We start from the raw sequence: 24,008 nt of genomic DNA on the forward strand, positions 1-24,008 counted from the left end.
TAAATTATAACCTGTAATACAATACAATAATAATAATAAAAATAATGATGATAATAATTATATTATTATAAATACATAAGGTAGGTGTATCATCATACAAAATACAATGAGCTTGTAAAAACGTATTAAAAATAACTATTAATAAACCAAGAAGATTGATATAGGTATTATTACAAAAATAAAAAAAATAATTGTAATAATAATAACAAATAAAAGATTCAAAAATCTAGGAGTAACAAAAAAAAAACATAGTTTTGGTCATACAAGTTATATAATACTGTGAAACTAGGCTTAACACGATTTAAACACAGTAAAAAGTAAATGAAACCGGTTAAAAAAATAATAATAATAACCGTGCACTGGTGTCATCAACAAAATTATGGTTAAACAAAGGATAAAAATAAAAAATATTCTTTTATTAAGAATGGTTCAAATAAGCTTGAAGCTTTGGTGATATTTACAAAATATAAGTCATATAAATTTAAGTACCTACATATCTTTTCGAACCATAATAATATGTAATATAATATTAAAATAATTATTATATAAAAGTTATCAAAACAATATTTTATAATTAATCACATTGAAAAATAAGTATTGCATATAAGACACATTGTTAGTACAGTTTCTTAAGTGATGATAAAACATGCGAATCTTAGCAAAATTAAAAAAAAATCTACAAGTTAAGATAGTATTTGTCTATTACATTGTATTGGTTTGTCATCACTCAAGTAACTGTTATCATCGATTATTGCTAATGAAATATTTTTAATAAAAAAATACTATATAAATTTAACCACAAAATAAAGGTGCATCACAGCCCTAGTTATGTTAGGCAACATATAGGCGAAGTTTGAAAGTCTTAATCATCAATTATTGCTTAGGCCACCTCAAAGGACTTTCCCCCCAAAAAAATTATAGTAATAATAATAGTATATAAATAGAAGTAGAAATATAAAACAAAATGTATAAAAAAATAACACATGTTAAAGCTCGAACATTACCACTAGCCTTAAATTTAAGGATTTCAAATAGATAGCTACAAGAAATAAAATAAATAATTTTAGAAAAAAAATCACAATGAAAAAATGAATAAACATTTTGAAAAAAAAAACAAATGCAATAGGAAAGACATGTTTTAACAACGGAACACCAATGACAAAAATATATAATATAAAAAAAAATTCATTGGGACTTTCAATTCTACTAATATTTAATACCATTATGAAATAGATTACAGGGAAAATTGCGAAAGACATTTTATGATCCTAAAAAACTTATAAGTTAAATAGTGGAATGGAAAATATATAATATTTGGAGAATGATATATAGTATTAACACAATTATTGTCTAAGAATGTCCATAGTAGTTTGTCCTATTCAATATAAACAAAGAGATCCACTAGTAATGAAAATGTTAAAGATGTAGAATAATATGACAATCAGAAGAATATCACTTCTTCTTCGGTGGTAGAGGAAGCATTGGTGTTATTGATGCTGCCACTGTTTTGTGTAGTCTGTGTTTTAGACTGTTTTGACTCTGGACTACGAATGCGAAATTTTTCAGGTAATTTCGGATAAGTATTTGTTCTGCCAGCTTTGTTGCCCGATTGTTTTCCTTCCACTATCTAAATATTTAAAATGAAAAATAAATGTAATAGACACAATGTTACTAAGATAAGTATCAATTATAAAACCATACTAATATTGTGACATTGCATTAAGAAATTCAAGTATTCAAATTTTAAATTAAAAAAACGAGTGAGTTTTTAACAGTCTATCTACTCAGTGTTTAATTTCATATTTTTAATATTCATTACGATTCATTACACAACTACAAATTATTTTTTTGTATATTAAGAGAATGCCATACCCGCATGTGTTTTCCTCTGCTTATAAATGTACAGCAAAACAAATTTATGTTCATCAGTACCAATTTTGTGTTGTTAGCTTTGATATTATAAATTTTAATATTCAAGCGAGTTATGAGCATTTTAAAATTGCAATATTTTACACACACATAAATGCATAACTCGCTTAAAAATAAAAATATTTGTATAAACCAATGTGAATAATTAACTGTCTTACCTTTAAGTTTTATAATAGGTCAATTCATCCTTATAGTAAAACCAAACAACACAAAATTGGTTCTGCTAAATGTAAATTTGGTATGTATACGTATATAATACGACAAACCTAACACACAAATATGACATTCTCCAACATAATTTAACATTTTTGTCAACATAAAGGATTTTATGATATTCATATGAAATTAAATGTCAAATTTAAATGGCAATAATGGATGGACATTATACATGGTACAACTTTAAATAATAATTTATAATATACATCATATTCTTCTGCAAGTATAATATTCTTAATACCTGAGCACTTTGCATCATTGCTGGACTAGATCCTGTACGTGAATGACTAGGACCTTGTTGACTTGATGGTGAAAGTATTTCAACAGAACTGCCCTGAACAGGGTTCATTGGATTTTTGGCACTCTCGCTCAACTTTAATGGTAAAAGTTGTTGAAAAGCATATGCTGATTGGGAAGAAGGCGAAGTTATGGTATTGGGTGTAGTGTCAGATGTAGAACTCGAATTATTGTTACCCAATTTGCTAGCTAATTTAAATGGTAATTTTTGTTTTATATGAACTTTGGAGGCTACCTAAACACAGTTATAAAAAATAGATTACATAAGAATTTTACCTAATTTTTCATCATAAATATATTTTTACCTTTTGTTGGTTAGTGGCACTAATCAGGTTAATAGGTAATGTGGATGAAGAAGTGGCTGAAGGTGGAGTATGCTGTTTCCATTTCATAGATTCAGTTCTTTTACTACGCACAGATTCTGAATGAGACAACGGTTGAGCTACTCCATCAGAGGGAGATTGATTTTGTGACTGTTGATTTGGTGACACAGGTGGTGGCTGCATATTAGGTGATACAATAATACCTTGATTGGTTAACATTTGTAATTTAAGGTAAAGCTGCTCTCGTTGCTGAGTTACATCATTTTGTTCTAATCGTACTTGTTCCTAAAAACAATTGAAATTATAATTAATTATGAGCATTATTCAAATTTCAGGAAATTAACTACCTAATATACAATTATTGCTTTTTAGATTTAAATAGAAATTAGTTCATTGCTAAAAAGTAATATTATAGATCATTATTGATTAAAGAGTGTACACACATTATAATAACTAAAATATTACATTTTAAAACTAACCTGTAATCTGAGGAACTCTTCTCTTTTTTCTTCCAAATCCTTCATCTCAGAATCTCGTTCTCTTATCCACGACTCTTTCTCGTGTGTTAACTTATCTTGTAGATTGCGTAGTTCCTCCAATTGATGATTATGACTATAAACTGGCCTTTTATATTTTAAGTAGGCACTAGAACTCATGTTTGAACTGTTTAATGCTGGGCCTTCCAGAAGATTCTGAGACTTGTAAGCAGCTAACTCAGCTTGAAGACTATAAAACATTTTTTTCAACCAGTTATTATTGATGTACTACAATCTACAATTTTCACTTTTACATCCCGTAAAAATAATAATAGTAAACCAGGTATTGAAAAAATCTAAAATTTAGAAGAAATTCAACATACTACCTATATGGATATGTTGTACTGATTTTTTCATTTTAGATTCTAAGAGGAGCAATGAAGTTGATTTTAAAATGTGTTTTTTTTGTGTCTGTCATCATGTTTTGGGAAAGTAAAAATGCTTTGATTTTCTTCAACAGCATCTTTTATGGTAGGAAAGTGAACCTTGTTAGTATTTTAGAGGGTCAAAATAAAAAAATTCTCAATAGTTAGTTAAGTAAAGCGTTAAGTAAAACAAACAAAAAATTAAGGAAAAACTAAGATGTCTAGACAAAACCAGTTTTTGAAAAAATTAATTTCATTCTTTAGTGCGAGTCTAAAAACAACAACAGTAGATTCATACAATTTTCCCTGAAAATTTATATTGGCAGTTTCATACATCATATAATCTTTTTGAGCTATTTATAGGCATAAGCAAATTTCTCGGTCAAAAAATTTGAAGTTGTAATACAACATTCACCATAAGTTATTGTTAGGAGAAATTAAAAAAAAAGTTGAACATAAATCCACAATAATTTTTTATGAGCATTTTTTAAAAGAAAATCTGTTTTAACATAAATATTTATAAATACAATTGTAATAATTACCTATCAATACTAGTCATTTGTTGTGAAATAATGGAAGATAAAGTATAAATATGATGTGTTAATTCCATTGCTGTAGCTTGTTGTTCTTTTCCTAGTGCTAATAATGTTGGGAACTCGCTGGATGATTGTATTGTAGTGGCACTTTGAGATGAGCTTGTACTACAATTTTCTTTCCAGGTAAGATTGCCATCTCTCTATATTAATATATATATATATATAAATAAATATTAATTGTGACAATCATTATTTTAATTTTAAATCTATTTTTACCAATTTTGAATCTTTACGAATGGAACTTGGAGTACCCATTGGACTAGAATTGCCAGATTCCACACTATTTTCATTACCATCCACAACTTTTGGTAATTTTCTTAAAGCATCTAATTATAAATTAATATAATAAATAAATGAATAATAGAAGTTGTCTAGGAATATAAAGCTTATATTCTAAACCTGATACATAATAATTAATAAATAAGTGTGCGTTGTGTCTGTAATTACTTTTTGGTGATGATAATGAATTATCGAATCCACCAAATGTTTCAGCTCTTTTAGGTAATGTTGGTGAAACATATGTTACACTTTGATGTTCCCCTACAGAACTTGCACTACGAGATAAATTTGTACCGGAAGCATACAATGAACAAGCAAGTTCATTGACTTTCTGAAAACATAAAAAAACATTAACATGCAATTTTAATGTTAACATTAACAAAAAACCATAAATAACAATACAAATAATATTTAATTTACCTGTATAGCATTCATTACTTCTTTTCGTATCTTTTCAGAATCTTGATGCTCTGTAACCAAATGACAATATGATGGAGTTTCAATTGGTAAATTTTCTACTCCGGCAGATGCTAAAAGCTTTAACTGTAAACCCATTTTTTCTTCTAAAATTTGAGCTTGTTCCTTATCTTTTTGCCTCAAAACTCCTAAACAATTTGTACACATTAATGTATGAAAAAAACACAATAAAACTCTAAAATGTAATTTAAATATTCAATAACAAGATGATACATACCAACAATTTCTCTTATATTGTTTTTCTTAGTTTCTAATTGCCTTTGACTTTCTTCAAAACTGAAGTCTTCTTCTTCGGGACATTCTTTCACAGCTGATTGAATGGAGTTGATCCATACGTCTAGGTGTTTAGGTACATGCACTTTGAGTTCAAACAGTGCATATGGATTAGATGATACTAAATAAATAATTTTAGGATCAGCTGCTTTTACTCTGACTAGGAGTTTTTGCAACGATACCACTCCAGTAGGTTTTAAATCCTGTAAAACAAAACAAACATATTTTCAACTAAAAATAACATGATGTATTATATACATTTTTAACTTATTAACCAAAAAATTACTTTAGTGCTTTCAGGCGTAAAAAAAGTATACTTGTTAGTTGGATTGCTTGTATTTTCAAGTATAAAAAACAATACATCGGTCATAACAATAACATTAACCATCACTTGTATTTTTGAATATTTAATCCAGGCTGTCCCTTCAAATCTAAAAAAAATATATTCATTTAATAACATGTATATTACATATTATATATTTACTTAACAATTTTATAACAAAAACATAATTAACAAACATTTTTGAGGTTTATTATTTTTTTTTTTAATATAGGTACTTGAAGTGGTTGTCAGTACATGATTTTGTTAAACTATGATTCATCAAAAACTTATTAATTGCATAACAAATGTTATTATTCCAATTAAATGGGTAAATTTGATTTAAAAGATTCAATATCTAAAATTATTACAATATGTATTAAGTACATGAAATTTTTTATTTGATAAAATGTGCAAATACTATGATACTTGAGAAAATTAACAATTTTGTTTAATATTAACCCAAGTTGATATATAATACTCTATTCACTTTAAAAAATATCAGCCAACTTGCAATCAGAGAGGGTCTACAAAAGGTAGACTTGATAGGTACAACAGACAGGAGTTGCATAGCCAAATAATAATAACCATGCATGTCTTTAATGTGAATAGATTATAGTAATTAATATCTCTTTTACACTAATCTAAAACATCTACAGAAGACCAATTTTATGAACATCATATGGTTTGTCTTCATTCATTATCATTAATCCTAATATAACTTTCACGCTTGTATAAAATAAAAATAAAAATAGGACTGATATTGAAATAAAGTGTGATGACTATCTTTTTACCTTTTTTTTAAAAAAAATGGTCACTAAGAAATAAAAATCTAGTTTTTATTTTTATTACTTTACAGCTTAATAGAATTTTCTTGAAAACAAATTTAAATTGGAGAATGGTCTTTCCATTTTCTCTGTAATTAAATTATCCACCAAGGTTCTCTAAGAAATTGTTTGAAAATTATTTTATGAGTCAATTACCCGTCATCGTATAACTCGTAATTTTCTCAGTCTATTCTGAGTTAAAAACAAAACCAGACATTTAATTTAAGAGGAAAGGTTTTGTTTTTCAAAATTTAAATGAAAAGAAAATGTTTAAGCCATTTTTGATTAAAAGTGTACTTATTGATAAATCAAAATGGAAATTCCAATCATGATAATTAAAATTGTATAATGTGGTTTAATAATTAAGTAAAATAAAAAATTTCTATGAAATGTATTTCTTAATTTGATCATAAAACAATAAAAATATTTTGTAATAAGACTCACCTCAGTCTTCTATTCTCAGACAATAAAGCAGATTTTGTAAATTTATCTCCTCTAAAATTAGTATAAGACTTAGCATCCAGCCGATTATATATTTCAAGTTTTCTATCTTCTTTTTCTTTTTCAGCTACTTGGGAGTCTACTTCCACCAATATATTCTAGATATATACACCATTTATGAAATCAATTAATTTGACTAATATCTATATAAACATTTAACTTACTTTAACCATAAATAATGCCCTATTAAGTTTTTCACTTTCGATTTTGTTGTCTTTTGAAGTTTTTATAAGAGGTTCAATGAGTAATGGATACTTAGTTAGTCTTTGAGTGACAAACAATACACACTCAGGAATACCTTTTTTTTTCAACAAAGGATTGGCCTATAACAAATAATCAAATTGTAGACCAGCAGTTATCAGTATCATGCGTTTTTAAAATTACCTGACAGTGCTTAATAAAATTAAAAAATGCTGGATCTTTTTCTAAAACTTTATAAACTTCCAATGCATCCCTATGTCTTGAGCAGAATTCTCCATAAGCGCTCATTAAACGTTGAGCATTTATGTTTGAAAATTGATCTAATAGTAAATCTGCGATGGAATCTACAATACCATTGTTATTTTCAGCAGCTGAACGTTGTTTTGCTTTCAAACGTTTCAAAAATTCAATGTGAATTTCAGTAAGTTCAGCTAATCTAGGGAACATACGATAAACTTTATCGCCAAGTTGGAAATGTTTTTGTAAACCATCAACAAATACCTATAACAAACAGATTGATTAAATATTGAAACATATTACAACAAAATAATCTGTATCTAATTACTTTCTGCATGACTCTTAAAGTAAGGCAATGATGTTTTTCAGTTAATATAAATTCATAAATATGTTCTTGGCGTTTTATTTCTTTATTATTATCCTTCAAACTTTTCACAACCTATACGGCAAAATCATTAATATTATTATAAAAAAAGTTCTACAAAATGTATAATTACTTCTTTGGTAACAGTTGGTGTCCATGAATCAGGTTGTTCTTCATGCAGTCCCAGTGCAGGATCAGTTTCTAAATCGTGAGCAGTTATATGATCTTTTCAACAAAAAACAAATAAAAATATCAAAAACTACAAATTATTAAATAGGACTTGGAACCAGAATAATTGAAATTGGATTTTAAGTTCTTGGCTTTTATTTCAGTATTGAAAACTGGTATTTAAGTGACTCACACACTAAGGCCATTTTAGCCAAATTGAAATGTATTTTATTATATGCAATTAATTGTCACATTTTTGGAGTTAGGGATGCACACCATAAATCACCTAGTGTGTAAGTCACATAATATCCTACCAAATACTTCAGGTGCTGACTTCCAAATATGGAATTTAAGTATTAAGAGGACGTGATACCCGCATGAGTTGTCTTCGTCTTACAAGTGCGTAACATAGCAAATTGTACACTCAGCAGAACACGTGTAGCTCCGTTAATTTAAAAATTTAAATGAATTGACCTCTTATAAAATCTAAAGGTAAGATTATTATCTAGGCAACCTCATAGGCTTTTTATTATATTATTATTTTAACTCGAGTTATAAGTATTTTAAGATGTATTAAAAATTTACAATTTTAAAATACTCATCACTAGCGTTAAAATTAAAATATAATAAAAAACCTATGAGGTTGCCTAGATAATAATCTTACCTTCAGATTTTATAAGAGGTCAATTCGCACTAATTTTTAAACTAACGGAGCTACAAGTGTTCTGCAGAGTGTAAAATTTGCTATGTTACGCACTTGTAAGACAGAGACAACACATGCGGGTATCACGTCCTCTTAAGTGTTTTTTAAAATTTATTAAACAAATGATTGGTGCATACAATATAGATTCAATTTATCATTTTCCTGGAAATCAAAATTTTTTCTAACATATTCAGTGTCAATCAATAATTTATAATATAAATATGATTAGTGAATGAAATATAGATTATAATTTCTATTTTCCCCAATCATCAGAATTTTTACAAAATATTAAGAAGTTCACAAAAAGTGTTTCATTTTTAATCATTACCAAAATTAATTTTGGGTATGAAGTATGTTTAATTTAATATTTTTTTTAAAAGCAGGTTTCAATACTAAATATATTTATTTTTATAGATGTATGTATTTAGGATATTGGGTTTAATCACAATTATTACTGGTATTTTTAATTTGTATGGTATTTGCATAGATTATACTATTTGTAGGTGCTTACTTTCATTTAAAAATTCAAATTGAACCAAGGAAACTTCATCCGAGTACCTAATAAAAAAAAAATTGTTAAGAAATAGAAATATATAAGGAATTCACATTATTACAACAAAACAAAGGTAAATATATAGTATAGGAGTCTTATGAGTATGTCATAAGTACCAATATAATGTGCGACATAATATTGTGTTAATGTCACACCTCTTATAGTTGTGTTATGTCTCTGTATATTATTTAATGAAATTTAGAATAATACAACAAAGCTAAAGGAGTTTCTTTAATTGTATAGTTTGCTGTTAGTTTTGATAATATTAGAGTGAATTGACCTATTATGAAAGTTTTAAGTAAGAACATTATCTATGCTTAAGCGTTGTCAGATTTTTGGTTATTTTAATTTTCAAGCAAGATATGAGAATTTTTGATTTGTGTTATTTCACATACTTTCCGACGTTTAAGCATAGATAATTTTCTTACCTAAAAATTTGTTTAAACTGAAATTCACTCTAATATCAAAACTAACGGCACACTATTCAAACTAGTGAACCAAAATTTGCTATGTCGTAAGTTGGTAAGAAGGAGACAACAAACACGTGGGTAGCATCCTCTTGAGTAACATTTATTTCATATTATTTTTAAAATATAATGGAATTATTTATGTAGACTATAATAAATAATACATAACCTATACTCTGTCCAGTGAGAGAACAACTCTCAGCATCCCCATGAGACATCCTGCCATTGAGATTGTTTCCACTATAACAGAATGTCGTGAGGGGATATGCAGAGAACCAATCTTTAAGAACTGCAGTGTGTTCAGTTGCTGGATAGAGTATAGTGTCCCTAACATTAATGAATAAATATTTTGTTGATAAGTAACTTTCAACATTATATAATATATTATATATTATATATTATTTGCTACATACACATAAATTATTTTTTATTCAAAAATTAGATTTATATTTAGCATCTATAATAAATTTTGTATTTACTTACACTACACCATCTTGTGAACGACTATTAGCATCATCTTTGTCTTCTGGATGGCTAAAATTAAATACAATTTAAATCAGTTAAAAATCTACACAAATTGTATTTAATATAGAAAATTGAAAATTCCATATGAAAAGGATGAGTAACTACACACAGGTTATACATGTTACGATAAATACTACTAAAATAAATTTTAATAAATATAATATATATATATGTATGTATGTATGTAAATAAATAAATATTAAATACATAATTATTTACCATATGTAAAAACGCATAATAAAATAAAAATTAATGCATACGCCATACACAAATGAAATATAATAGTTATTATTTCTAACAATTAATATATACACTAGACAAATTCAAAAGGGAATGGATTTTAATTAAGAAAATCTTAAATGACCTACTCTATACTATGTTAAATGTAGAAATAGCAATAAAAATTATCATGAGCTGCACCAACTTAAATAACTTCATGAAATTAACTTATTATTGATTTGTTAATCACAAATTTTAAAATTATTTGAGAAATTCTAAAAAGAGATTAAAATTACACTATGTATTATAAAATTTAGATTCTGAGCAGAGGAAATTAAAATTTTTTTTAAAAATGTTTTTTTTTCAATTTTATGAGATTTCTCATATGAAAAAAGTTTGGTTAAAAAATTATACTTATTTGGTACGTACTTAATATACAATAATATTTTACTTTAACATTATTAATTATACATTAAGCATATAATTAGGATTTTTCATGATCTAAAAACTATTGTAAATAGAATTTCACTTGAATCATTTTAAGAAATGTATTTACTTTAATCTAACCCTAAAACGAATGGAACCAATACCCAATTTATGTTTCTTGTTTAACAGCTTTTAGATGGTTACATGATGAAATAAAATAATAAACAAAAAAATATAATCATATTACTATAATCCATTAAATGAAAATAAGGCTAAGAATCATTTTTAGAAAAAATAACAGTTAATCATGATAAGTAACAGATACAATTATTTACTGCTTTTTTAACTAATATTTACATTGCTTGGACTCTTTTTGAGAATTTAATAGTCATTTATTTTAAGTTGATGCATACAAACACCACATATATGATCTACAAAAAGCTGTTGCTAAAATACACATGCATAAAAGGTTTCTTATCATTATTTTTTTGAAGTAGTAGAAATAAAATACAATAACCTTGGTAGAATGATGAATTGAAATATTTTGTAAGTATTATGTTTTTAAATCACTGTAAAAATATTTAGATGTTGAAAGTTAACACATACGTATTAATTAACTTTATTAGTTGAAGAAAATTTTAATTTATTTATCATTTGTTATACAGTTCATGAATATTAAATAATTTAATTCATATATGCCAATTATAAATGAAAAGTACTATAGGTAATTAACAAATTGTTTAAACAATAGCATCAAATCAATAGGTTTAAGAAAAATAAAACGATTAATTCTTAAAAAAAAATTAGAACTATTCTTGGATGCATTTTAAAATATTTAGTCTTTAAACATAAAAATACAATACACACGTCTAAATATACTATAAAGCAGGGATCACCAAATGGCGGCCCGCGGGCCACATCCGGCCCGTGGATGAATTTTAACCGGCCCGCAGACAAGGAGAAAAGAAGCCGATAATTTCATATCTTTGTGCATTAGTTTCGGCCCAATCGGCATATTGTAATAAATATTATGTACTTTGCAATTTTATGGCCCCCGAGAATTTTCAGAATTTTTAATGTGGCCCACGGAAAGTATTAATTGGTGACCCCTGCTATAAAGTATACAACATTTTATACATATAACAAAAATATGTCTAGGGTGATTAGAACAAAGTAATTCTAGAATTTTATTTTTCAGTTTTCATTAGAAATATTCTAAGGTTAAATGTGTATAATTATCCAAAAAATTTAATTTTTGTATGCTTATATAACTATATATACAAGTTAGTAAAAAATATGTACATAATGTATATATGTATACAATACTGTAAAATATTATTAGTAGGAAATGTATTATCAACTTTAGTTCAACCTCAATCTATCTTTGGCCATATCTAGTTTACAACAAAATACTAAATGGTTCAAAATTTAAATTTTGTATTTTGTACAATATCAGAATTGTTTACTATTTAGGTTTATTTATGAAATAAAACAAAAATGTTATTATGATTAATATTTATTTCAAGTAAAAATCAAACAAAACAATTTAATTCACAATAACATAGAGCCAAAAGAATTATTCAAAATGCACATAAAAAAAGGGGTTGCAATAAAAGTAGATCACTAAATTGTGTTGTGGGGGAAACTTACTTCACACCTAATTTGGTTGCTACCACTTTCCAAGGCGAGTAAAACTGCACCATAAATTTCCTGAGAACGGATAGGCGAAAAAAATTTATGCACACAAAAATAATTGAGGAATATTTTTTTTCAATTATTAAAGTTATTATATCTACAATATATACAAATTTACATGTTCTATAATTCAAATTTTATTTTAAAACCAATACAAAATATTTAGCCTCTACAATCATTCTAAATATAAAATATGGGTTAAAATACAATGAATGAAAATAATAAAAATGTGTTTCAAATGTTAATATTTGATGTTATATAAATTTAAAGCCATGCAAACACAAGAATATTATTCATAATATTGTGGCCTGGTGTGGCCCAGTGATTGTCCTCAGTCACAAAACGTGTTCTGAGGTCAAACATCAGTATTGTGTCACTAGTTCCCAAATGAGTGACCACCACCAGGGTTTCAGAGACAAATCCTCGCCACACACACACATATTCTAACCAACCATAACCTCCCCCACAGTTAAAAACCTATCAATAACCTTCAGGCTAATGACCATAGATGTCAAAACTTTAACTCAATAAAAAAATAATAATAATATTATATCAAACATAAATGAATTGAATATCTCTCAAATTCAAAAATATACATTTAATTGGTTCAGATACATTTTTAATGATATTTGTATGCATCTGGTTGAAGTGTTAAAATCCAAATTAAGGTAATAATTATTACACTTTCAATATGTAATTATAAGATACATTTAAACATTTGATTAGGTTTTATTCGAGTCTACAATTTTAAATTAAGGTAGGGAAAGTTGTAGTGCCAAATTGTATGTATTTATTATATAGTTTAGATTAAATTAAAAATATTAATATTAATAATCAATTTTTATATTAATGAAAGTGATTTTTTTTATCAAATGTACACATAAAATTATCATTGAAAATATTTGATAGCTACTTTAAATACTCAGGAGATCTATGATGGTGGCCAAAACAGGGTCAGATATATATTATCTATGTTTCGATCTCCTTGATATGGATTTTAGTACACTTCACGGGTATCAATCTTCCAGTATTTATCCATGTGGTAAACAGTTATGCTATACATTTTTTTTTACCAAATTCCAAAAATACCGTCATTTACTCTACTCTACAGTCTATTAATTTATAATATGGCACAACTCCTATTTGGTACCCCTTTTAGTATGCCACAGGAATTCGGGACCAAAAAGCAAAATATAATTATATTTAATTGAAACAGAAAAAAAAAACCTGTACTAAAATACTTTTCTAATTACCTTTGTTACATTGAAAAATATGTCATACTTTAAAAATGTTATTTTATAGTATAAAAAGTAAAATTTTCTAGTTAGGGTAGTTGAAAAATTACGGTGCATACTGCATTGTCAAGTTATATAGGGTATTTTCTTTACAACTGTATAGATATGAGAATAATCATTCATTCCTAAATATAAAAGCTAAAACTATGCTACAGTAGAATGCTGACTATCTAAACTAATTGATGTCAAGGATGGCCCAGATACGTAAATATCCGAATAATTGACAACAATTATTTATACACACACAATACATGCCGAAATACCGAAGCTGCGGGGAATGGAGGTAGCAAATAATCAATGTTCAGTTAAAATAGTATGGACTATTTTTTTTTTGTACTATAAACATAATAAAACAGTGAACATCTAATCTATGATTAAGTGGAATGACAAAATAAGAGTATGAAGACCCCCATTTTTTTGTGCTTGTCTGAATAGTTGGACGTCCGGTAGATTGATGTTCAGATAATCAGCGTTCTAATGTACTAATTAATAAGAGGTTGTTTAACATTAAATGTATTAATTTCCAAAAAATAAATAATATTAAATTTAGTGCCGGTATTGATGGTGAGGTAATTTAGGCACTACCACAACTAATACGTTGTAATAAACAGTTAATATTATATATTTATTAATTTCATAAAACATATTTTATGATATTGTTTTTGGATTTTTCTGCACAATTATTGACGTTAATCTTGAAAAAATGTAAGTATAGACTACAAGCTGTCAATTTTTGAATATTGATATGACATGATGGGTATATAAGCTGACATATTATTATGTGATACACATAGACACTTAATACTATCTATCTTCTAAATTGAGAATGTTAGAAATTCTGTTTTGTTTTTTTTTCTAGTTATGATAATCTTTTGCTTTATAGTGACTATACTCAATTGTGAATTGAATGTTATTATTAGGGCTCGGAATTTTATGTAAATACTAAATACATATTTTTAGTATGACATGATCAACTAATTTCGGCAAATGATAAATTTGTTTCACAAGATTTTTGATAAAATGAGCTATATTTGATTTTAAAAGTTACTAAATATTTTGTCATGCACGCAATGTTTTCTCATATTTCACAATTATTCATTTTTTTTCAAACATATTTAGACAATTTTACTGTTTTAACATGTTTTCTTCAATATTCACAGTGATTGAAAGCTTATCATAAGTAAGCTAAAACTTAATAGTTTACAACTTGTTTAGAATTTTAAGCAGTTTAACGGTGTCAACCAGATGTATTTTTGACATGACTATATGTATAAATATGATATAAAGTAATTTTACAACAGAATCAAAGGTTCTTTGAATTTGAAAAATTTAAAAATGCATGTTTTGTAAAAATTGCAATCAAGATACTAAGATAAATTGTCATTTTTTTTTGTATTTTATTTATATTATTCACTATTATTATTATTTTTTTTTTTTTTTTTGATGGGTAATAGGTACATATTTTAAACTTTTTTGTCATGTATTTAGTTTTGTTGTATAAATACATACTTTGGTTCTATTAATATATACGAATTCTGAGCCCTAGTTATTATATAGTTACTGTATTAGATAAACGACATAGATTTATCGTTTCGCATGAATATTTTGCTATAAAAAAGTATATTTCTGTAACACGATGAATATTTCTAATTTAACTAAAAGGAAGCTCAAAAAAAATGTACAACAGAAAAATTACGTTAAAAACTTACAAATCATTTTATTATAAAAATGTGTAGCATGTTACTCGTTAAACTCATCGCAAATTAATATATATTATAGTCATTGCAGTTTTTAAATTTTTGGCATTTTGCATTAAATTTTTCAGATATATACTATAGATAGAAAATAATCTAGTAGTTTTCCTAACAGAAAGTCATTCATTTACCACCTCAGTCAAAATTACCAAAACCACCAATTAAAAGAGAATTCATTTAAAATAATTTTAAAAAATTATCAATACCAATAAAAATAAATAATAATTATCAATAAAACAATAGGTACTCAATAATAATAGTATTAACGATAGTCGATAAAGCTTTAAATTGATGATTCAACAAGTATTATTTAAATATATTACATGCTAAATTATATTCTATCACTATCCTATGAATTTTTGATTTTATTATTAAAATTAAATATTATTTTTAGTAAGAAACAGCATTTTAATGTTGGTAATGATAATGTGATTTTTAAAATTAAATAAGTTCATAATGGATTTACCTGTTGGGAGACGAAGACTGATTAGTATTATTTTGGCGTTTTCCATAAAACCTTTGTTGGAATGAGGATGATGAAAATCTCAAATTACTCTATCAAAATTATTAAAATATGTAATCAAAATAAGTATAAATATAATTTTTAAGAAAATACCAACCTTTCCATATTTTTGTTTAACACATTCAGAAACTTGATCTTTACATGAATTTTGGTGAACCGTAATCAAACAACCTAGACATTAATTTAAGATTAATATTAACTTAGGTTTAAAATAATTTTTTAAAACATTCATACTTTTGCATGATAAAGCTGGTTTATTTTCTAAAGGTTTTGCACACCAATCACAAGACTGTTCAAAGTTACTGTATGGTGGTGACATCCAGGAATGAAGAATTTTCTTTGATTTATCCTTTTTCTTTCTAAAAAATAAACTTCCTCTTTTTCTCCTTTTTGCATTTTGATCTTCTGACATACTACAACACGTTTTTAGAAAAAAAAAAGAATTTAGAATAAATATAAACTAATTATCATATTATTAACTACAATAAATGAATAAATGTGCAGTGCAAATAAATTTTTTTTTAAAAACTCACTCAGAAAACAAATTGTAGAAGGGTATATTTGTGTTATTAGATGAAGGGGTAATATAACAACGTTTCATTGTACTATCTACATCCAATGTTTCTTCTTCAGTCTCACTGTCTTCTGTACCACTAGGACGACCTCTATGGTGGGTAGGATTTTTGTATTTACTTTAATAAAAATAAAAATAGTAATAACTATACATTTGAAATAAAGCGATATACGTGCAATCTGTGTAAAGTAATTCACAATTATTATTATTTTATTAATAATATAAATCATTTTTGTCTTAACATTTTCAACACCATTTATTTAGAAATGGTACTCGTTATTCATAAATGTTTCAAACAAAGATATTAGATTGGTTTTTAGTATTTACTAGGCATACATACTACAAAGTATTAAATAAACTAAAATAAATTATAACCTATAGTAAATTAATAAGATAAGTTGGTGTTTATTATTTTTTTATAAATTTGAAGTCTTTTCATTTACATTTTTTATTTTATCAAATTGTGCATTTGTATAATAAAAGAAAAACAACTGAGGTTAAGCAAAAATAAGTTATGCAAATTTTTTTCTTTTTGAAAAGAATTAATTCTAGCATTTATTTCTCATATCAAGTCAAGTTTTAAAGTTGAATACTTGAAATAGTCTATTTGCTTAAACATTTAAAATTCTAGCGTACTCAAAAATTTGAGTACCGACCTTATCTTAATTGGTATTTTTAAAAGAACTATTGGGGTTTCAAGATATTTATATTTTATAAATTTATTTTTCAAAAATAGGGTGAAGTACTTACTCGATTTAAAGAGTATAATATGTTTTCAATTGAGTACTAGCACAACTCTACTTAAGATTGAATCATAATTTTTATCAAGCGGATTGAATATTATTTACATAAGTATAAATATAATTTAATAATTAAAATTTAGTAAGTTTATATTAGGAAGTGATCAAAAAATATATATTATAATAAAATGTCTAATTTAATGAAAAGCATCTAACACTGACATATAGGTGCTTTTAAACTACAAAATAAAATAAAAATAAAAATGTGAACTAAATAAATGAATAAATAAATAAATAAATAAAAATAATTTAAAAAACTTACATTGGAATACTATTGACATCATTATTTGAAACATTTTCTTTGTTTAAAATGTCACGTGTACCCATAATGGATGGTGTAGAAACAGATTTTTGTAAAGGAAGTCTGGCTTGTAATAAACAAGTTTCAACAGCTCGTTTGGCGATTATTTTGTTAAAACCATTCTGTTATTCATATAATGATATAATTAGCTTATAACAAAACACATTATTACATTTTTTATTTCATACCTGGTAGTCAGTCTCATTAAGTGAGTGCGTAGAAGAAGTTCCACTAAACCTGCGACTAATTAGACCAACATTTTTATTCGACTTCTGGCGACGAAATGATGTACTGTCAGAAGTTAATAAATTTGCTGTACTATCTGTAAATGGATCTTCTGTCTCAGATTCCATACTACTTAAGCTTGCACTAAAATAGATACTTTATATAGCCGAGGAAAAAAAAAGAGATTGTTACTTCATTAATACCTTTTTTGTCGTTTTACAATTTTTAGGCTATGCATATGGTTCTTTGTTAAGTCATCTAATGCTGCCCAACTTCTTCTCCGAATAATTTCATTTTCTTTGGACTCTGCACAATGTTTTGCCATATTAAACCAGTTGAAAGAGTTTTCTTAAAAAAAAAAAAAATAGAATAAATCTAAGAACTTAAATAAAATAATGATTTTAAAACATACTACGTTTGACAAATCCAGTTTGGTGTCTTCTAATTGAGTCAAATGTCGAAGATAAATCTGTATGTGTAGGAGAAGAGTTGAGACTGGAAGTATCTAATTCAGACTGACAAAGAGGTTTACTCAATGAAGGACATGATGAACTTAATGTGTTATTTATTCCACAAAAATTTATCATCTATAACATTTAAAAAAAAAATATTACTATATTAACATTTAATTCTAAAAACAAAATGTATCAATTTAAATTACATGTGTCAATCCTAACGTGGCAGAATCACGCATTTGTTGTATGACCTCGTGGATTTCATGTAGTTGTTGTATATTTTCCTCTGCAAAAATGAATAAATTTGAATGAAAAAACAAATTTAATTTTGAATTATAGTATAATTTTAAAATAATAACCAAGGACTGGATAATTTTTTCCAGCTGCTAAATGAGGTGTAACACTGATTGTAGGAACTAGAGTAGTGCTTGGCATTGTTCTCAACACAAAATCAGTTGAATCAATACTATTTGTATCATTTGTTGCTGCATTCATCTGGGAATAATCTGTTACTGTGTCCTCTTCACTATCATCCAGTTCATCTCTTTCAAAATGTTCCATTTCATGTCTTTATAATAACTTTATTCTATAAACAAATTAATACATAACTGTCAGTAATACATAAGTTTAAGTGTAAAATGAGAGCAATTTTAAAATCAAATAAACATATCATGAAAATCTTAATACACAAAGTAGTGTCTGAATAATACATGGATACATGAAATAGATATTCAAAATCTAATTCACAAACCAACTTGCTCATTTTGCATCTAATTTAAACCTAAGTATATCTGAATTATTACTGACTTAAATAGAATTTTACAAAATATCAATGAAGTATAATCGAAAAAAAAATATAGTTTTGACTATCTGCAGCAATGCTTACTATATCCATCATTATTTATAGTTTAGACTTGAGTAAATATTAAATATTTTTGTTATTTAAAAAACACTTATTTTTTTATATCGGTATACTCTTTTTCTATTTACTACACCATTAATAATATTACGTAATATATTGAAAAATCTGTGCTATTAATTAAATAATGTTATTTTCTAAATCAATTTTTACGCAATGAATTTTAAATAAATAAACTTAACAGAACTTTGAACAATATTATAATGGAAAAAAATATCCAACAATTTTTATAATAAATAAATTTATTGATTATTAAGCTAATATGCTAACATAATTTTATCTACATGCCTATTTTATCATGGGTAATTTCACAACTATGTTTCATAAGTTTTAAATTGTTTTAAATAAGCCAACATAGTTTATCAGTACAAATCTAGAAATATCACCCACAGATCATCTAAATACATAGTTTTTGAAGAAAATAAAGTAACCAAAATCATGTAAACATAAAATTACAATATCAACAATAAACATATTTTATAGCCAATAATGTATTTTAGTTTAATAGTATGAATTAAAATTGAAGCTACAGCCTATAACCTAAAAGCTAAATTCTTATTAATATTGGTTGAACACAAATAAACTGTTAAATATATTTCTAGTAATATTAATAGGTATATGTTAACATGTTAAGACTGTTGGATGTATGTGAGCAATTTCTTATTGATATATTTTACACAAAAATATGTGAGAAGTGAAAAAAAAAATTTAAGTTTTTATTTATTTTGTTATTCTGAATTTAATTAACTATTGGGTAAACTAATAATAATGAAGTACACAATAAGAATAAATATAAAAGATACATATAATTGTATAAAACAATTGTATTTTTTATTATTTGCGTGTAGAGAATTTGTATTTATAACTACCTATATTAAGTCGGTTAGTAATGACAACATAAAAAATCTCTTACCATACATAATTTTAAAAAACAGGACAAATTTTTGTTTGAAGATTATTCATTACTCTTCAAATGTAGGTATTATACCTAATAATAATAACTAAACTTAAATTAGAACAAATCATCTATCAACTGGATGTCACTAGATAGAGGATTGCTTTGATAAGAAAATCAAGTTTTAAAATTGTTTCATGTTTTCTAAAACATTATTTTGAATAAAAATGCCTATTCAAACATCTGATAACTTGACAGCAAGTAAAACCATAGTAAACTAGGGTTCTTAAAAATTAATCAGTACTGATATCCAAAACATGATTCATACAAACTAATAAATAATTATGGCATTTAGATCACTCCCTACAATATAAAAACTATATTGGCATTTAAGGTAAAAAGTACAAATACATTTTGATAAAATAAAAAATAGGAAACTACTTTTTATATAATATTTTAAAGCAAAACCTTATCCTTTGATCAATATTTAGCTTGGTAATTTTTTTTTTTTTTTGAGATATCTACTAATTCTAGGCCAATCGAATTTTAAAAAGCAAAAAATAATAGCCAAATTATAAACATTAAATAAGGAAGATTCATACGATCAGCTACCGTAATCCACTGGATCTGCTTATATTTATTAACTCCTCAGACGATAGAACAGGAATCGGAATTTAGTTCAAGACCTACATTTACATAATAGGTGTGTTGGTCAACCCCGGAAGGTCTAGGACATTGACTCATCAGTTGTACAGACTAAATAATGAATAAACTGGACAAACATGTAGCGGCCGTACAAATTTTACCTTGTTATTCAGCAAATAGGTAACATATTAATTCTTGTTTCGCGGATCGCAGATAAAAAACAAAACACAAACAACTACGCTTTATACACTCTAACTCAATAATCGTGATGACAGACTGCCATTTTGATACTTTATGTTCATAACAATGAACATTGGAACGAAATTGATATAGAAAAAAAATAGAATTATTTAACAAACAGACGTCAGCAACGTTTTAAATGTGATAACAATGATAACGTTCAACCAATGACTGTTGAATACTTTTATCACTTAAATCACAGAAGATAACAACTATTCTGAGATATATTTTGTGATTATATGGTAGAAATTAGAAAATATAGAATATTTTTTACCTATCTTACCTGAGCTTAACAATTTTTTTTATATCCTGGCCGTGGCCGTGGTCCGTACTTCGTGGCCTGTGCCTAATATTCTTGTCTAAGCGTTCAAGTAATCAAATATTATTTACAAGTTCACTTTTTACATTTTTGCATTGCATTAGTTTATTAATTATTATATTACCTGTATAATATTTGTCTCAATACTTATATAAATAGGTACATGCATTTTTAATAATCCATTGTTAAATTCTCTACATAGGTTGTTATTTGAAAAAACCTTGCTAAAATGTTTCAAATTACAAGACATAGTGCAAAATTATTTAACACAAATTTCGTAAGCCAAATAGACATAACTAATTTATTCTTACCACTGATTAATAAATAATGATCAATCTTAAAATTATGCTTATATTTTTGATTGTATAGAGTGCTTTAAGAAAATATGCAGATACTCCTAATGTATCAACTTTAAAGGGTGGTGAAAATATTTTGTATTCGTCATTACAAAAAAAATTTCCTCAAGCCAAAGAAATTAAAATCAAAGATATTTCAGGTAATTATATAACATTACGTTATATCTTAAACTTTAATTTTGCATCACTACTTTTTTGTGAATTATTGTTTAAATAATGTACAATTTATAGTTTGAATAGGATTTTTTTGAACATTTGTGTAGAATCACAATATAATTTTTACCCACTTTATTCAAAATAATTTCACAGGAATATTTTTATTGATTTTCTCTTTTTATAGTTAAGATGCTGATGTCAGTGGGTATCTAAGGGAGCTGCAGGGCTTTGCCCCCCCCCCCACCTTCCCCCGAAAAAAAATCTATGAAATTAACTACAAATACAAATTTGTATAATTAGTATAGGGACCCAAAATCTAAAATAAAACCTCAGCATCAATATAATGAACTTATGGAAGACCCTAGTTAAACCAACTCTGTGTAAACACCCCAAAAAGAAAATCTTAGCTACCATTCCTTTGGCTTTTGTTAATATCATTCTATTTTAATCTTTTTTTCTAATGACTTTAATTAATGTCATATTGTGATACATATTTTTCGAAACAAAATTGGTATGTAAGATTCAAAGAAGATTAATACTAACTATCACTTTTCAATAATTTGTATTTTTTTTTTTTATCCAAACAATAAAATTTAAAATACCTATTTTACCATTAACTATCTGTCCCTTAATTACATAATTATAATACATCTAATTATTATTTTATAATAATACTTAACATTTTGAATTTAAACTATAAACGTGTATTTAAAATATTTTTAGGTGGTTGTGGTGCAATTTTTGAAGTATTTATTTCCACAACAGAATTCAAGGGAATGAGTATGGTAAAACAACACCAACTTATTAACGAAGTAAGTATGCACCTAATTGTCATTGATATTTATTATAAACCAGAGATGTATACAGAAAAAAGTTCTAAGAGGTGTGTTTATAAGTATATTCAATTTCAAATTAATCTTAAATAACAGTGTTGAATAACATTTTTTTGGGAAATATTTTAGGGTGTTAAATCCCAAACCCATGTTTCCCATTCAATTTATAATTTATATGCCTGATCGAATACAAACCTACACTACTCTAAGTATATTAACAATAATATGGTTATGATTCAAATAACCCTAAAAATATTTTTTAAATATATATTTATTTATGGAAACCCCCATTTTTTTTTACTAAAAACTCTTGTTTTTTATAGCAAAAAAAAATACTAAAACTCACAAGTTACTCACCAACTGAAAAGTTTGTTATATTATAGTATTTAATATATTCAATATTGTGTCACATCAGTATACTTATACATTTTGAACATTATAAATTTAATTGAACTATTTTGAAAAAGTGTTCTTAAAGTTAATTATAAAATTTAATTTTGTTTGTTTCAGGTTTTAAAAGATGAAATTAAGTCAATGCATGGAATAAGAATACATACAGAAATACCCGTTGAAAATAACAAATAGAACTAATTATGTATTATAAAAAGAAAATAGTTATTATAGAATAGAAAAGACTTTTCTGTTGTATACTTTTTGTTCACTAGGGATATGCTTCATGTGTGGAGGCTATTAGCTGTTTTATATTCATTATTTTTGTACCATTATTATAGCATCTATTCTCTGTCTCAAAAGACAACAATCACTTTTTGAATGATGCAATTGGCACTTCCAGAACCACCTGATCGCTGATAACTCAGGGTTGTTGGTTGGAGAAGCAAACCACTAACAAAAATCAGTTAGCCGACAAATTATTCTTTTTTAAGTCGGTATATATTATTTTATTAAAACTCTAAACTTAAAATTTAAAAAAAAAACATATAACCTTATCTATACTTCAGAATTTTTTCAATACATGTATACATGTCAATTGTGCAATAAACATATTTTAGGAATTTGTTATAAATGTTGAATTATATAGTAATATGGGATATAGACAATAGACATACAGTGACACTGCGGTTCATTCAAAATTAAATATTTTATACAAACCCTACTAATTTTTTTCTTATAAGACCTTTTAAATTAAAAGTGGGCAAGTTAATGAAAAGTATTAATATAAGTATTTAAAGTAAATTTACTATTTGAGTATAATGTTGACTGC

At 25.9% G+C, this 24,008-nt stretch overlaps 2 protein-coding genes across 5 annotated transcripts; one reads left to right on the forward strand and one right to left on the reverse strand.

Annotated features, from left to right (window-relative positions):
* Positions 1-181: 181 nt before the first annotated feature.
* LOC111037531 (rho guanine nucleotide exchange factor 18) lies at positions 182-21,189 on the reverse strand. 3 transcript variants are annotated; one of them, XM_022320161.1, is made up of 29 exons: positions 21,044-21,189; positions 18,783-19,009; positions 18,630-18,709; positions 18,381-18,555; positions 18,172-18,316; positions 17,932-18,112; positions 17,705-17,865; positions 16,602-16,760; positions 16,303-16,481; positions 16,166-16,239; positions 16,012-16,100; positions 12,452-12,511; positions 10,115-10,165; positions 9,123-9,169; positions 7,874-7,965; positions 7,705-7,815; positions 7,323-7,640; positions 7,103-7,261; positions 6,882-7,036; positions 5,578-5,722; positions 5,236-5,494; positions 4,962-5,146; positions 4,710-4,872; positions 4,479-4,588; positions 4,209-4,402; positions 3,245-3,491; positions 2,748-3,050; positions 2,387-2,677; positions 182-1,627 (listed from the first exon to the last, which is right to left on the reverse strand). In XM_022320161.1, exons 2-29 carry the CDS (start codon positions 18,982-18,984, stop codon positions 1,442-1,444), a joined length of 4,521 nt encoding a protein of 1,506 aa, XP_022175853.1. In that variant the 5' UTR covers positions 18,985-19,009; positions 21,044-21,189; the 3' UTR covers positions 182-1,441. The 3 variants fall into 3 exon arrangements, with proteins under 3 accessions (XP_022175853.1, XP_022175855.1, XP_022175854.1); XM_022320163.1 differs by lacking the exon at positions 16,602-16,760; XM_022320162.1 differs by lacking the exon at positions 12,452-12,511 and having other exon boundaries at positions 183-1,627; positions 21,044-21,188.
* A 166-nt stretch (positions 21,190-21,355) lies between these two features.
* LOC111037564 (bolA-like protein 3) lies at positions 21,356-23,799 on the forward strand. Of its 2 annotated transcripts, XM_022320214.1 has the most exons (5): positions 21,356-21,493; positions 21,644-21,718; positions 21,811-21,937; positions 22,677-22,765; positions 23,297-23,799. In XM_022320214.1, the coding sequence occupies exons 2-5, from the start codon at positions 21,671-21,673 to the stop codon at positions 23,369-23,371; spliced, it is 339 nt and encodes a 112-aa protein (XP_022175906.1). In that variant the 5' UTR covers positions 21,356-21,493; positions 21,644-21,670; the 3' UTR covers positions 23,372-23,799. The 2 variants fall into 2 exon arrangements, with proteins under 2 accessions (XP_022175906.1, XP_022175905.1); XM_022320213.1 differs by having other exon boundaries at positions 21,356-21,718.
* Positions 23,800-24,008: the final 209 nt, after the last annotated feature.

This window comes from Myzus persicae, unplaced genomic scaffold (assembly GCF_001856785.1).
Source record: "Myzus persicae strain clone G006 unplaced genomic scaffold, MPER_G0061.0, whole genome shotgun sequence".
Classification (NCBI taxonomy): Eukaryota; Metazoa; Arthropoda; class Insecta; order Hemiptera; family Aphididae; genus Myzus; species Myzus persicae.